At 45.7% G+C, this 13,053-nt stretch overlaps 1 protein-coding gene across 9 annotated transcripts in view; it reads left to right on the forward strand.

Moving 5' to 3' along the window:
• The window catches only part of LOC134093102 (polyhomeotic-like protein 2), a 42,171-nt gene that overhangs the window by 15,527 nt on the left and 13,591 nt on the right, over positions 1 to 13,053 (forward strand). For 4 of the 9 annotated variants that reach the window (XM_062546417.1, XM_062546412.1, XM_062546414.1 and 1 more), the window contains exons 2-7: positions 2,098 to 2,467; positions 5,590 to 5,907; positions 7,089 to 7,151; positions 7,718 to 7,879; positions 9,404 to 9,541; positions 9,998 to 10,310. In XM_062546417.1, coding sequence (XP_062402401.1) covers positions 2,159 to 2,467; positions 5,590 to 5,907; positions 7,089 to 7,151; positions 7,718 to 7,879; positions 9,404 to 9,541; positions 9,998 to 10,310 — 1,303 coding nt within the window. In that variant the 5' untranslated portion in view covers positions 2,098 to 2,158. Of the gene's footprint in view, positions 1 to 1,775; positions 1,806 to 2,097; positions 2,468 to 5,589; positions 5,908 to 7,088; positions 7,152 to 7,717; positions 7,880 to 9,403; positions 9,542 to 9,997; positions 10,311 to 13,053 lie in introns of all 9 variants that reach the window. The other 5 variants (XM_062546419.1, XM_062546420.1, XM_062546421.1 and 2 more) reach the window with 3 other exon arrangements.

Consider the following 13,053-nt stretch of genomic DNA (forward strand, 5'->3'; position numbering starts at 1 on the left):
ACTTTTCCTCCGAAGTTGATCATTCTTGTCCGTCAAGAGAAGGAAATGTACTTAACTCAACAAGAATCTAATTTTACGGCTAAGCTTATCCTAGCTATAAGTATATTGAAAAAATATTTCAACTGATTTTTCTTGGAAAATTCAGTAACATCTAGTGGCTTTGTGACCACAAGAAAAACTAGAAAATGCTAAACACTAAATTATTTTAAAAATTAAAGTATAGTAATACAATTTATAAAATGCTGTATAGCAGGAATGTTGTGGGACCTAGGGACCAGAGAAATATGCATTATCAATGCACTAATTCAGAACAAAACTCTGATCCCTATGTCATGTATGAGATGTGCCTCGACCTCAGGGAAAGGGTGAGAAAATACTAAAGAAACTAATGCTGATGTTTATGATATTTATGAAGATCATGTTCATGTTTAATCCTGATTTAGAAAGTCATCTTCAACCATGAGCTGTGTACATAAACTGTATCGCTGAAAGAAAAGAGAGGGGGAAACTGAGGCTCGTGTTTATGCTAGCTCTCTGCTTAGCTTAAAGACCCTCTGCCAGCATCTGACAAACAGAACATGTGCACTTCCTTAACTGTCATTGTTCATTGTTTGATTTCACATACAGAGAATGAGTGCGTGCGAATGAGAGTGTGTCTGAGAGAAACAGTGCCTGTCTGTGTATTGTGTGTGTGTGTAATTGTGTGTGTGTATGTGTGTGTGTGTGTGTGTGTGTGTGTGTGTGTGTGTGTGTGTGTGTGTGTGTGTGTGTGTGTGTGTGTGTGTGTGTGTGTGTGTGTGTGTGTGTGTGTGTGTGTGTGTGAGAGAGAGAGAGAGACACACACACACAGAAAGAGAAAGAATGACAGAGGGGGTGTGTGTGTGTGATTGAGAGAGAGAGAGAGTGAAAGAGACACAGAAAGAGAGAGAGAATGACAGAGAGTGTGTGTGTGTGCGTGTGTGAGTTTATATGCCCAAGAGAGCGAGAGCAGTAAGAGGAGTCACATAGTAACACGTTGACAACAGAGCACCTCGGCGTTCACATGGTCCTTATTACGCTGTTCTTTTCCATGCAACTCGAGCTCGGCTCTCTCTCCCTCGCTCTCTCTCTCTCTCTCTCTCTCTCTCTCTCTCTCTCTCTCTCTCTCTCTCTCTCTCTCTCTCTCTCTCTCTCTCTCTCTCTCCGACTCCCTGGAATGAACACTATGTCATCTGGAGCCTGCACAGCCATAATCCTGCAATCCTCCTTCACTGACAGCCTTAGTGGCTACAATAATACACAGCGTGTGTAAAACCAACAGTGCTGCAGCGGAGCACATGACCGCTGTCAGGCTAACCTCCAGACATGGGCTGGACAGGTCAGGGGTGACCGTCCTGGACTGATTAAAGGGTGCCTTCAGAGGAGGGTGTGGGCCATGATTTGGGGCTGATTCAATTAAAAGCTTTCTGTGGAAGGTGAAGGGGCTGTGTGAACAGGCATTCATTCATCCTGCCCACCCCTTGAGCATTTGCCATTTCACAAAAACTAAGTGATCTCCACATCAAAAGTTCTCCCTGAGGTGTTGCTTAACCCTAACCTTCACCTGAGCCCAGACTTTAATTGTCTCCTCTTTTCTTTTCTCAATTCTTCTCTCCTTTTCTCTTTCCTCTGTCCTCTATACTCCTCTTATCTCTTTTCTTTTTTTCCTTCTCCTCTCTTCCCCTTTCTTCTGTTGCAATCTCTTTTCTGTTCTCGTCACTTCTCCTGTACTGTTCCCTTTTTTTTAACTCCTATAGACCTCAACAGACAGAGCATGGCACACACAGGTTCATGTGGGGTCATTTCACTTTAGCAAAAGACAGATAGTGCACATTAGTAGTGTAGCAGTAGTGCTATGGGTTTTTATGAGATAATAGCATCTGCTAAATAATTAAATGCTAATGTTCTCATTTTTCATCCTTTTTTCCTCTCTTCTCCCCTCTCCTCTCCTCTTCCTTTTTTACCTTCCTCCATTTGCCTCCTCTTCTTTTTCTTCTTCTTTTTTCCTCTTTACTCCTTGTCTTATCTCCTCCTCTCCTCTCTTCTCCTCTCCACCGGTCTTCTCCTCCTCTTGTGCAGTTTGCAGAGAGTTTGCCCGAGGGGTAGCCGTGGGTCAAAGGTGAGACGGCGGAACAGCAGCATGGACGGCGAGCACGGTGCCGCCACCTCCAGCTCGGGCACCACGACAACCAACAACAACAACAACAACAACACCGCCACCCACACCACCAACAACAACAACAACAACAGCAGCAGCAGTGCGGCCAGTTCGTCTAGTTCATCCAACTCAAGCACCACGACAACCACTACAGCCAACAGCAGTGCCAATGGAGGTGCCAACGGGGGTGCCAACAGCAGCACCACCAGCAGCAGCGGCAACGGACCGGGCCGACAGACTCTCCCACAGATCTCTGTTTACAGTGGCATTCCTGACAGGCAGACGGTTCAGGTAAACATGCGGTTGAGTCGAACCATGAAACCACACTGAACCACATTGTTTGCCATTGGCAGCACAGTCTTGCCAAACCAGCGCCTGACACCCTGGGCCAGACAGTTGGCATCACCACACTCTAGACACAAAGCTGACAGACAGACAGACAGACAGTCCAGGTAAACATGCGGCTGAATGGGCCGTTTGACCAAAACCTGCATCATGCTGTAGGGCACCTTAGGGTGCCATATCTAACCGTGCCATACACACCGTGCCATACTGCGGGCACTGCGGCACACCAGACACAAAGAAGACAGGCTGGCGAGACTGTCTGAGTCCACCTGGGGCTGAGCACACCAAAACCAGAAGCTGCATCACATGATAACACATGATAACATGGTGCAATACTGCTTCATAACACACACTAATACTGCACTAATAGAGTGTAATACTAAGGTAAGGTCACTTTTATTGTACCCAAGGGTAGATTTGATTGCAGGTAAAAAGAGTAGGCTGCTTACACACACATAGACGACATTAATGACATTGACAAAAAACAAGAAGACATGACATAACACAACAGTGGCAACAGTGCTCCAGACATAGAGACATGGTTAAATCTCTAAAATATATATAAATATATAATTCAGGGGATAAAAAATACTGCTTCGTAACACACTCATACTGCACTAATAGAGTGTAATACTGCTTCATAACACACACTAATACTGCTCTAGTAGATTGTAATACTGCTTCATAACACATATTAGACCACACCAGACAAAGAACAGAGATTATCCAAATGATTCAAGCAAGTTTTTTACTTGTTATCCTGTTCAGTTTGATCTTAGAATTTCTTAGCCTGTATGTGAGAACATCTAAGAACATCTAAGAGCATCTAAGATCAAATCGGAGATGCAAATGATCCATGCAGTTATGTGGCAAAACACTATGCTCGGCACACAACCGCCTGTGAAGATCTGCCAAGGGAACGCAGAGAGGAGATTAGACACAAAAAGCAGAGAAATCCTAGTTGACGTAGGAAACAGTGTTCAGTTGCTTTGTGTTGCTGCATTGCTTTGAGTAGGCGCTGCATGCTGATGCTGAATCTGCACCAATAGCGAGGGAGGAACTGCTCTCGGATGATGAATGTTCCGCGTCAAACAAAAAAAAAATCACTCTTTGCTATGTTTATTTGCAAGGGGCGTTGATTTCCATATCCTGCTACCAATTATCATAACAGGCATGACGTTGATACAATACTGCCACCCCCTGGCTTATTTTGGTGATCTAATTTATACACTTGAAATAGCCCACTCATTAGTGAAAGCATTAGATTTCATTTAAATGCATGGCAGGATCGACTCAGTTAAATGTATTGCAGTGAGACTGCTTGAAGGTGCACTGGCAGTTATTAATGACTGAGTGTCCTTGTTGCCATGGCACTTATGACTGGCCATTAATCTCCTCTAACAAAACCACTTCACCCCTGACCTGAGCTGGTAGCTGCTAGCCCTTCAGTATCAATGCAATCACCATAGATGTTACTGAAGCTTTTCTGGGGCTTGCAGTTTATACATTGTTCATTATTTTGGGCAGCTGTATCATCAATACCTATATACATATCTGTGTAGGAGGTATGTAGAATTTATTGACAAGCGTGCTCACATATTAAGCTTTAAAATATCCAGGGTAGTGTGCGCCTCTCATTAGTGTTGAGACTGTTGTTACTTCAGTGTGAGGATTTCACCATAGAGATGGTAATACCATAGAAATATAGAGGTGGGTGGTACCACAAAATCAGAGTTCGCTGGTGTTTAGCCGTGTTGACAGACACAGGCCGTGGAGCACTAGAACACAGTTAAGCTCTGAATGGAGGTGTTAGCTGGTGCCTCCCCCATTAAAGAGAGGGTCAGCCTGGCCTCACACAAGCCTAAGGCCTGCCGTCTGGGGTCAAGCCTGCCGTCTCAGTTGCTTGGCAACTGTGAAGAGGCTGTCAGTCAAACCAACATCATGAGGAAAATAGGGTGGAGTAAAGGATCATAATGTTGCATTATCATTGGCCAAGAAAGATGATTTGACCCACCACCACCACTATTGTCACCTCTCACTGCAGATTTCCCTGTCTTATCCAGCTTAGTGAAACAGAGGTGACTTTATTTTGTGCACTGAGACCTTTGCATTAATGTTTACATTGTGAATATCAGATGCTGTGGGAGGAAGGACCAGTCTGTTAAAGATAGCGAGAAGGTGCAACCCATTTTGAGCTGTTGCTGATGTTGCTGTTGCTGTTGTTAGTTTATTGTTAAAAATCAGACGGAATTCCGGGCAGACTGAATTCTGTATTATGTGAAGCTGTTATATTCGAATGTATATTCTTACTTATTATTATGTCTTGTTGAGGTTTTATTATTTGCTAATACGAAGTCATCCAAAGTCAAGTTTGTGCTTGAAAAGTGAGATGAAGATAAAATAATGAAATGTGCTTTGGATTCAATTTCAATTTCAATTTCAGTTTAATTTCTCTTATAAAGCGCCAAAATATGACACATGTCTCATGGCGCTTTACAGTGTTAAACACTGAAGAGGGCCCATGATTGAGGCTACCATGTGTAGGCTAGAGAGCACACCCCACTTCATCACATCCTAATGCTTGGAATAGTGTATTTAGTAGCAGACATGGAAGTGGGAGTGAATTGTATTCAGGCCTGTCATGTCAGTAAGGGCAAGCCCGATACCACCATGTTTCTGCAATTCACTTTATGACAGGCAGGGGGAGTATTTGCATCAGTATTTGTAAGCACAAAGAAGAATGGGCGCTGTTTGCGCATGCTCACCTCCAGAAGTCTAGTTCTAGACTAGTACAACTCTATGGAGTTCAACTGATATAAAACACTGTCCTGTGTCTTATACACAAATTACACTGAAGAGTATAATCTGATTAGTATCATCCTTGTGTCCTCCCCCCATCTCTCTCTCTCTCTCTCTCTCTCTCTCTCTCTCTCTCTGCAGGTTATTCATGTAAAGCATGAATTGATGAAAATATTTTTACTGATGAGTATTGTCCTTGTGTCCTTCCCCCATCTGTGTGTGTGTGTGTGTGTGTGTGTGTGTGTGTGTGTGTGTGTGTGTGTGTCCAGGTGATCCAGCAGGCGCTGCACAGGCAGCCCAGCACGGCGGCGCAGTACCTGCAGCAGATGTACGCGGCGCAGCAGCAGCACCTGATGCTGCAGACGGCCGCCCTGCAGCAGCAGCACCTGAGCACCGCGCAGCTCCAGAGCCTGGCGGCCGTGCAGCAGGTGAGGACCCACCGCCTCCTCCGCCGCCACAGCCACAGCCACAGCCACAACCACAACCACAACCACCGCAGCCACGCCAAAGCACCACCACACCAGATAACGCAGCCGCGAAACACCAACACGTCAGAGCAGCTGCAGCCAAACACGGCTGCACAGCAGGTGGGGAGTGACCAGTCGAAACTGAGACGGTTAGACGTGGAGGTTTTAATGTCTTCTTCCCTTCAGGAAACTGCAGTGAAGCCAGTATCTTGTTATGGGTGGTCTGTCTGGGCAGATGTGCGGTGTAGAAACACACAGGCTGTCTGATTGTGTCTGTAGTCATGAGTCTGTGTGTAGATAGGCTGACGATGTCTTTTATTATGATGAGTTCAGGCAAACTAGTGAGCATGAGTGGACCATGTTCTAATTCTGGTCCAAAGTCACATAATCCTTTTCAGAGTCATCTGTGGTCTAGATTCAGTCCCTGTCCTCACAGAGGTGAAGTTAAGTAGCAGACCTGTGTTAGTCCCACTAAACACTAGACGTCTGATGGACATGGACAGATCATGTCTATATTGCAAAAATGACATAGAAAAGACATCGTTTGGACATGTCTGTATTGTGTGTATTGTGTCCAAGGACCATACAAACATGGCTGCCTTCGGGGGCAACGCTTAGCCTGTGACCCACTTTATATGCAGGTGGTTGAGGTGAGACATTGAGGGAGAATGGATAACTTCAACACACCCTTGACAAAATTGCACACAAATGCATGTAAGCTAGAACAAGGGCCGGACATAGACACAAGCTCACGCAAGCTTTTGGACACTCTCTAATTGTCTCTTCTCTCACAAACAGCTGCAGTGTATAAACACAAAAAGTCACAGAATGGTTTCATTTTAACAACGGTGTCTTTGTGTTTTCACTCCAATGATGGTCTTCATCACAACAAAGACAGAGTTTGGACTAAATAAACCTCTTGGGCTCTAAAAATACCGCCAGTGTACTTTTTAAAATAGAAAACATTCATTTAGACATGGGCCCATGACAAGGGTGTGGTAGATCCAGGAGGAAGACTTCAGTTTCTGAAGCTGATCTGATAATATCGGTCTTTTTCTGTCTGGAAATGGAGTGCGTACAGTGAGTAGACAAAAGCTGTGTGCAAAATGTATATTAGCTAACCATCATCCTGTCTCTGTCTCTCCCTCCCTTCATCTCTCTATCCTTTCATCTTTCACTCTTCCATCTCTCTCATCTCCATCTCCCTCTTCTTCTCGCCCCCCCATCTCTCTCTCTCTCTCTCTCTCTCTCTCTCTCTCTCTCTCTCTCTCTCTCTCTCTCTCTCTCTCTCTCTCTCCCAGGCCAGTATTGCGGCAGGGAGGCAGAGTACTTCATCCCCACAGACAGGATCGTCTCAGGCCACAGTGAGTCTCCAGTAAATCACTGATCCGTTTGGATGAACAAGACATAAACAACAACAAAATCGTCATGTGTTTAATATTCTCTCATACTAACAGGCAGTTCATGCATAATACATCAATAGCAACTATGGCTTTGGGTGGCAGTTGGGATGTTTTTTTAAATCATAGTTTTGATGTGACATTATGGGGGAATGGCACAGATAAATCTGGACTTTTATGGAAACAACTTCATAAATTGTGATCATTTTCTCTCCCTCAATCTCTCTGCCTCCCCCTCCCTTCCTCTATCCCTCTCTTTTCTATCCCTTCCTCCTCTCTTATCTCCCTCCTTCTTTTTCCCTCTCTCTATCTCTTTCTTTCTTGCTTTGCCTCATTTCTCCTTTTCATTATCCCCTTCTCTCTCTTCCTCTCCCCCTTCCTCCTCTCTCTTTCCATGCCTCCTTCTCTCTCTCTCCCCCCCCTTCCTCTACTCTCTCTCCATGCCTCCCTTTCTCTCTCTCTTTCTCCCCCCCCTCTCTCTCTCTCCCTCTCTCTCTCTCTCTCTCTCTCTCTCCCTCTCTCTCTCTCAGATTAATCTGACCACCTCTCCTGCGGCTGCTCAGCTCATCAGCCGAGCCCAGAGTGTGAGCTCCACTCCGGCGGGGATATCCCAGCAGGCTGTGCTGCTAGGCAACCCCACAAGTCCCACCCTCACAGCCAGCCAAGCGCAGATGTACCTGCGGGCCCAGATGGTAAGAAAGGCTCACACACACACACACACACACACACACACATATCCACGCCTACTCCTTTCTGCACGTTAGTGCTCCTACATTAGTGGGGTATTGAGCGAAGAACACTACACAAAGGTCCAGAGTTCTGATATGCACAAAGTAAGCACAGAGGTTTACATTGGCACTGAACTTACAATGAGAACAATGAGAGATCACATTTGCGTTAGACGGGAAATTCGGCCAATTTTTTCTGACAGATCTCCGTTTCTTGAGGTTTCTGAGTACTGTCGGAACGGAAACAAACCCGAGAACAACTATGTTTAATGGAGATCTACGTGAAAAGATTTCACCTTTAAGAATTCTGCATCACTGTCTCCATGTAATACACAAGTACTTGTGTGAGCAATTTTGAAGATCACAGGCACATAGTCAAGCACCAACAGGCACACATACAGTATAATCTCTCTCTTACACTCTCTCTCTTTCTGTCTCTGTCTAGCTCTCTCTCTTTCAGATGCACACACACGGACATGGACACACACACACACACACACACACACACACACACACACACACAACACAGCGGCCCTTGCATGACAGGAGTGTGTTAAGTGATGATATCTCTCCTTGATCTCCTTTTGTTCTATGCAATGAACCACAGTGCAGTTCTGACAAGTTCAGACTGGATAGCTGTCAGTCTGCCCAAAGCGCTACAGCGGGTAATAGCTGTCATTCTGACAGCACATTGCAGACTCGTAAGCTCAGTCATTTTCCACTTATGTCAAAAAACAGCACCTGTGCTCACAGACATTAAAAAAGCCAAACATGGGATCTCAAAGTGCCTAAGTCTTGAAATGATCCATAAATATATCGTGCTCACAGAAACAGATGGGGTGTTCTCAGTAGTGTAACTACTTCTGTTGTATCCAAATGTGCTTGCAGCAAACTGCGTCTGCACAAGTCACATCTTATTGAATAGCACCGTATCTCGTGCCAGCAAGCATCATCATTGTATAACTTCAATGGTGTCAGCTTCAAATCATGGTGTTTATAGGTTATTATTGATTTTCCAGACACTGCAATAATGCAGCTGTCACCACTCTCTCACCAACACAGCTTAATCTTTGCCTATGCCTGTTGTCTTGGTCTGCTTTATTTGACAGGGGACTATTTGATTGGCTTTGGCTGTGTGTACTTCAATTCTTGAGATTTATATTAAGGTTTATTTGTAGAAAAACATCATTGACTGTCCTTTTTCTCTTATATACAGTTTTGTAATGTGCCAAGTTATTGTCAAGCATGCCTTTGATGTCTTGATCATGATCTATTACCGTCTCAGACAATGTGGTGTTTTTCATTGGATGTTGTGTCTGTGGCTTGATATGTAGCAAGCTACACAATACCTCAGTGAAATGTTACAAAACACTCTCACTCTGTCCTTGTCATTGTGCTGTTGAAGTCTGCTGTGATGTGCCCCTAGGGCCAGAGGCAGGTGTTGGTTGTTGATTGAGGCAGCCCTCCGTGTTGCTGTGTGATTTTCAGGCTCAGCAAAGTAACCTTGTGCAAGTAGCTAGGAGCCTAGGCCGTGCTGTTCCTTTGTCCCCCCAGCTCATCTTCACCCCCACGGCCACCGTGACCGCCCTGCAGACCGACGGGGCAGCGCAGACCGCCTCCGCACAGGTGGGTTGGCATGCCGACAGGAGAATGCTTCTTTGTGTGTGTATGTGTGCGTGTGTGTATGTGTGTGTGCACAAACCGGCACAAACGTAGAACAAACGAAAAGCAGTGATTTGAATCATTTTTTAATAACATGGGGGCCAGCTTCACACAGGTGTGTGTGTGTGTGTGTGTGTGTGTGTAATCAGATGCATGTATGTGTGTGTGTGTGTGTGCCTGTTTGTGGATGTGTCCATAAGGAGGGCTGGGTTAAGACCTTGGATTCACACGTGCAGCACACATTCACAACACAGAAGCTAGATATTCCAAAGACTTCCAAAGACACTGTATACATACAATGGATCAAGCCGTCTCCTTATCACAACAACTTTCCTTACAGAAGCATCTTGTAAGTCTACTTTAGGATGGATTGCATGTATGGAGCCATATTCAGAACCAGCTCTCTCTGTTGCCTTGCAGGTGCAGAACCTGGCCATTCGTAGCCAACAGGGGGCAGTGTCCTCTTCATCCACTTCCTCCACCTCCTCCTCCTCCACCCTGACTCAAACCCAGGCGCTGCAGGCCCTGAGCCTGAAGCAGACCCCCATCTCGATCCAGCCCGCCGCCCTCATCAAGACCCCGGGCGTCAAGTCCGCCCCCGCCCCCGCCCACGAGGCCAACCACCAATCGGAGGCCGTGAAGAAGAGCGAGGGCGCCATGGTGACGGAGGCGCGGGCCGTGAACATGAGCCGGAGTGTGGGGACTGTTGGAGGACACCCACTCATCGCACCTGGTAGGAACAGCCTGCCTCTGGGCACACCACAGCACACACACACACACACACACACACACACACACTCACACACACACACACACACTCACACACACACACACACACACACACTCACACATACACTAGCTCAGTGCATGGTAGGAACAGCCTGCCTCTGGGCACACCACAGCACACACACACACACACACACACACACACACACACACACTCACACATACACCATCTCAGTGCATGGTAGGAACAGCCTGCCTCTGGGCACACCATAACACACACACACACACACACACACACACACACACACACACACTCACACACATACACCCACTCATCGCACCTGGTAGGAACAGCCTGCCTCTGGGCACACCACAGCACACACACACACTCACTCACCAGCTCAGTGCATGGGTAGGAAGACACAATCACAACACACTCTCAGCCCACACATACTGTACGCATACCATCTTAGCAGCATATACAGCACATACTGTACAATACACACACATGCATACACACACAATTACATAACCAAATACAAATCCATATTATGCCCTCTCCCATACACTGATATGCATTGCTGACACGTGCACACGCACGCACACACACATTAAATGTACACTACAATCACACTTGTACATGTACAGTACACCTACACACACACACACACACACAAACACACATGTCTGAGACTCTGAGAACCCATCATGTTTTGTATGTGTATGTTTACAGTATGTCTATACCTCGTCACAAACTGTCAGCGAGGGAAATGCTGCTGTGTATTTAGGATGACATGGATAAATAGTGATCAGCGTCAGTCAAGCCTTTGTTCTCATGTAGGCCATCAACACTGGAAGTCACCTAGTTTACGTCTGCGTACACACACAGCATCGCGGTGCCCATGGGGGCTGTATACTATGTGTTGACTGACGTGAACAACAATGTAGCTCTCAATGCTTCACTGGGCTCAGTTGTAGCTTGGCGACAATCCCCTGGTAATGCGTCGCAGTCCTCTGGCATTATGGGTAGTTTCCCCCGAGTTCCATCCTGTCCTGGCCCTCAGGCAACTTGACAAACACACAGCGCTTTAGTCCTCTGAGGCACACACAAATACTGTTGGCTCAGGATCACAAAACAGCCAGAAACATATTCAAGGATTCAAAAGCCTTTCTTAACACATTTGTATGGCCTATTTTTAATAAATAAATAAATAAATGAACACATAATGTCACTGTACTATACTTAAATGATTAGGCACTTCTAAACAGATTTAAGAGTTTGTCGATGGCTTGATGTCAGAGCTTACTGTAAGATGACAACATTGTGTTCAAAACAAAAAAAAATTAAACCTTTTGGTTTACGGAACACCCCTGTAATGTGCCATTATTACACAACACAGCCATGGATGTACAATGTGATCCGGAAATGGAAGTCAGTACAGTACTGTAGTTCAGATCAGGGGCAGATCTGGGCCAAAGTCTGCAGAGTTACTACCTACTGTACCGCCTGACTGAACCCAAGTCCAGCGTCCCGTGATAGAGGGCATGTCTGGGCTTGCCCAAACCCTCATGAAGAGTTTGATTTTGGGGGCGGGGGGATTATGATTTACCATGATTAGCCACCACAGAAGATTGGTGTGAGTGACTTGCCTGGCTCTCTCTCCTATCTCATGTGAAACACACACAGATGAGACCCCTGTTTCTGTTGTTATTGGTTGTGAGTGAGTGAGTGACCAGATGGCTAGACGTGGCATTGTCAGGGGAACGTGGAGAGATTAAGTCAGTTTGCGTGCATGCGTGTGTATGGTGTGGGAGAGACAGCGTGTGGACAGTTGTGTTTGTATGTGTATGCATGAATATGTGTGTAAGTGTGTATGTGTGTGTGTGTGTGTGTGTGTGTGTGTGTCTGTGTGTGTGTATGAGTGACCATGTGTTAGTGAGAGGGACAGGATTTCTTTCATTGGATAATGAATTCCAAACAAATAAAAGCGCTGCTGAATCAGGGGATCTTGGGCCACCCTGGGCAGTCTAGCTATTGATGGTTGCCATGGAGCAGGAGCCAGGTGTTATGAATAGCTCGCTCTCTCCCTCTCTCTGTAACACACACTCTCTTCCTGTGTGTGTGTGTGTGTGTGTGTGTGTGTGTGTGTGTGCGTGCGTGATGATAGAGAGCGCTGAAGGCAAGTGCTATAACTTTGTCTTTGACTGAGATAAAATATGGAATATATTTTGGTATTATGACTTGAGTGAGAAAAGTGAGACACTAAAAACACAATTACTTATACAGTCACTGACATACATGCAAATCTACAGCCAACATATTTACAATAGCTAGATTATCTTAAAATAATTAGCCTGTTTCCTATTGGGTGTGGTTAGTCTCTTCAGTGAGAATGACACTGAATCATCTTGATTTATTCAAACCATGCGTGACAGTAACTGGTCCGATTTCCCTTTCTTTTGTAGCTAACAACAACAATACATTTAGCAGCCAGATAGAAGCCTGGGGCTCTAGGCCCCACAGGGAAATGATTGTGAAATACAGTGGTGTAGCTCGGTGACTCGCTCTTTTCATCATGAGCCTCAGGGAATGGTTTTGCCTCTGTGGGCACCTGGGATATTCAAGACACTCACACTCACTCGCACAGATGCACAAACACACAAGCACCCTCTCTCTCTCACTCACTCACTCACACTCACTCTCTCTCTCTCTCTCTCTCTCTCACACACACACACACACACCTTAGGGG

Source organism: Sardina pilchardus, chromosome 9, assembly GCF_963854185.1.
Source record: "Sardina pilchardus chromosome 9, fSarPil1.1, whole genome shotgun sequence".
Taxonomy (NCBI): domain Eukaryota; kingdom Metazoa; phylum Chordata; class Actinopteri; order Clupeiformes; family Clupeidae; genus Sardina; species Sardina pilchardus.